Source organism: Vigna angularis, chromosome 5 (assembly GCF_016808095.1).
Source record: "Vigna angularis cultivar LongXiaoDou No.4 chromosome 5, ASM1680809v1, whole genome shotgun sequence".
Taxonomy (NCBI): domain Eukaryota; kingdom Viridiplantae; phylum Streptophyta; class Magnoliopsida; order Fabales; family Fabaceae; genus Vigna; species Vigna angularis.
Window position 1 is genome coordinate 32,532,186 of NC_068974.1, and position 3,599 is coordinate 32,535,784.

General features: G+C 34.4%; 1 protein-coding gene across 1 annotated transcript; it reads right to left on the minus strand.

Annotated features, from left to right (window-relative positions):
* Positions 1–1,089: 1,089 nt before the first annotated feature.
* Positions 1,090–3,018, minus strand: LOC108339827 (uncharacterized). Its single transcript, XM_017577044.2, has one exon. The coding sequence runs from the start codon at positions 2,698–2,700 to the stop codon at positions 1,738–1,740; it is 963 nt and encodes a 320-aa protein (XP_017432533.1). The 5' UTR covers positions 2,701–3,018; the 3' UTR covers positions 1,090–1,737.
* Between the last annotated feature and the right edge of the window lie 581 nt (positions 3,019–3,599).

Below are 3,599 nucleotides of genomic sequence, written 5' to 3' on the forward strand. Positions count from 1 at the left end.
TTGTAATTTTTAAACTTTAATATGAAAAGTCTAAGGTATATAACAAACAAAACTCATCACTCATAAAAGGAAAGATTCACATAAAATTTTCCTTTATGAATTATATGAAGTTAACCTTATATTTTTAATTTTAAAAATAAATGAATATAATTTTTTTAATTTAATGATATTAAATTGATTAGATGTTAAACTATGTTTCTAGTTAATATTTTTTAATTTAACGATATAAATAATTCAAATGACCATTATGTTATGCTAGAAGAATCATGTTTATTTATTTTTAACGTTTGGAAGAATAAACTCTATCAAAATTTGAGAAAAAAATAAATTTTAATTTTGCATGAAAATATAAAAACTAAAATTATATTCAATCTTCAAATTGGAATTTCATATAAAAGTATAAATGTTTCATTTGAAACTGGTTTTATCCAAATGAACTGTATCATTTGTCACCCACTTTGCATCTCTTTTATAACGCATGCATAGAGAAAGTAGGTGATGAGGATGATTGGGTTGAGAGAGTGAAGTGGAACTTTGGAGGGACCAAGAGCCATAAACACATGCCAAGGCATCTCAGGACAGAGGAATAGACCATGATGCAAAATCAAAGGTTCCACCACCTCAGTAAAGACAAACCCAACATTTAAAATCTTGTAGCTTCCTCCCTTTGAATCATTTTCGAATGAAAGTGACCCGACCAAACCAAACCTTCTTTTCCCACTGTATTATATAAGCATAATAATATTTTCACAACATTATTATTATTGATTGAAAAATAATTTTGGATTAATTACATGATGATACATAAATAATATTAAAATATTGTAAAAAGAATATTGTAAAAAATATCATTATGTCTGAACTAATCCATCCATGCTTAAATCCTTTGCAAACACTTCACTTACACTTTTAAGGTTTAAAATAAAGTGCTATCGCAACCAAATGCTAAGAAAGATCCACATCGTACCCTGTCGTGTAACATCTATCTTCCCCTTTATTTATTATACTTCAACGGTTATCATCAAAATCAAGTTTTCATCTTTCAACCAAACATTACAGTGAGGAACAGAATCGTAAAGACCAAGGAGAGAAGACTGGTCAAGATATGCTTCATTCCATTTCCACTCACAATACTCTTTTAACTTTGTTTCCCATAAAAGGCTTGCCAATTTAACCATGACAATCAAACTCCTCCATTATTACCCTTTTAGCTGAATTTCGTCTGTGTCCAAGTCATAAACCAGAAAAGAATAAAACTTGGACCTTTTTCCTACTGCTTCATGCTCATGTTCAGTTGAAGACCAATTCAACATTATAACACAATCAGCTCCAAACGGGTCAGAAAAACGACAGCATTTTACAAATTACAATGACTGATAAGATAATAAGTTGTAGTTGTTAATTTGATAGAGTGGACTTAGTCTTGGGGATTGGATGATTCCGATGGAAATTTCGAGTTCAAAGGTTATGGATTCTAAATTACATGACCGATATATCAAAGATGGTTTGCCAGAGTTTGACAGTTTCGACACCAAACTAAACTAGGGAGAAAAATGCAATTTTTTCTTGTATAACTAAAACTTCTGATGCTGAAAATTATTGTGTTTCTCTTAGAAAAAAAGGGTATGTTTCCTTACGAGAGGAAGGGAAAGAAAAGAAGAGTTAAGGCAAGGAAAAACTAAAGAGACGAAAAAAGAAGTTAAGAAAAAGCGAATGAGAAGAACAATTTGAGTTCCTTTATGTAGTCTTAGATGCATAGATCAACAAGGAGAATTCAACCCTGTCTTTATCTTTCTGTGCATTCTTTTCCTCCAACCACAACCTGCTATCCATGCCACTCCTAGTCCTGAACATGAACACTGCATACCCAGAAGAAGATGAAGAAGAAGAAGGGGTGAAGAACCAGTCATGAACATCCCAAAGCAAATCAACCAGCAACCCATCAACGAAAATCGTTTGATTCCCCCTGAAATTCCACTGCAGCCTCTTCACACGAATCACGGTCTTCTTATCTATGCACACGCACAAAACCGGTGACTTGAACAACCCTTCATTCTCCTTCTCCATACTGCATCTGATCATAACATCGTGGCACGTGCCGGTGTCGCAGAACTGAGCCTTGGTCGAGTAAAGGGTGCTCCCAGAACAATGCTCTGTTCGTGACAAAAGAGAAACCTTAGCCAAACCCGTGTTTATGTTGTTGCTTCTGTAATTGAGCTTCTTGAAAAGAACTGTTTCTTCAGCGGTGTCACCGAGAACCAGGCCAATTTCCGAGTCAATGATGATCACAAGGTGAAAGCCTTGAACGGGTTCGGGGCCGGATTCGTACCTGGCGTTTGAAAGATCCCACAAAATTTCGACCTTGGACGAGTCAGAAGAAAAGGGTTCGAGGATTTTGGTGCCCTTTTTCTTCCTGAGAAAACGTGAATTGGTGGTGTTGAGTCTAAAGGGTGGAGGGTCCTCGTGGTTGAAGGTTATGGCGAGTCCTTGGTTGGAGTGGCTCCTACACCATGAGACTGTGACCAGAATTTGCTTTAACGTGGAGAGAACAAGCTTGTAGACGCTGGAAACAGAGTTCTGGGTGGAGGGTGCAACGTTGGAGGGAGAGATGCATGCGTTGTTCGAATAAGAAGAACACGAGATTGAAGAATGAGACACGCCTACAGCGTTCTCGCTGAAGCAAGTAACAAAGTCTCTCATTTTCACGTTTCAACTAGCGAAGATCAATGTGGGATTTTCAGTTCTCACAGAAAGATCTGAAGTTTTTGGAGAAACTGAGGTCGGAGAAAAAATGGAGGTTATGGTTGCATTTTCATGTGTCTTGGGTTTGTGAAAGGGGAAATTCAGAGGAAGAAGACTTTGCATTTAACATGGCACAATGTCTCTCTCTTCTTAGAATATTGTGCGTCTAATGAGAGGAAAGAGAAACCTTGGTGCTGTGCTTTTTTAATCTGAGTTGCCAGCAGCTGAAACTGCAATTTAAAAAGAAAAGAAAAAGATGAGAGAAAAAAAGTTCACCATGTGTGTTTCAATTCAACACCAGTTTTTTATTTTATTTTTCTGTTTATTTATTGTTCATGTCTTGGGTTTGATGATTATTAATAAATTACTCCAATTAAATAAAATACGTTATGAACAATTTATTAGCCTCATCAGGTATGTATGAGCGGTCAAGATGGAAAACATCAAAGTGACATAAATGAGAATGAATCGCTTATTATAAAAAACAGAGGAATCTCCTTTGTTTTCCTTTCTCACCTGTTTTTTTGTTTTCTATTTTACTTTATTTAAAATATATATTATTTTAAAAAATTAATAGAGTACACTTAAATGAATTCCTCTTGTTAATATTTTTCTTACATACTTATTCTCATTCTCAGTCATCCTTCATTCCATTCCATTCATTTTTGCAAGAATCACATTAGAAATTAACTTCAATAACTTTGTAAAACTTAATTTAAAACTAATCTTTGCATTACTTATTTAATTAAGATCCGTTTTTTGAATTTAATATCTATTAATGAAGAAAGAGATTACAAGAATTAACATCAATATAAGTATTTCAAAAACTAAAATATGCCCCATTAGTGTTAGTTAGG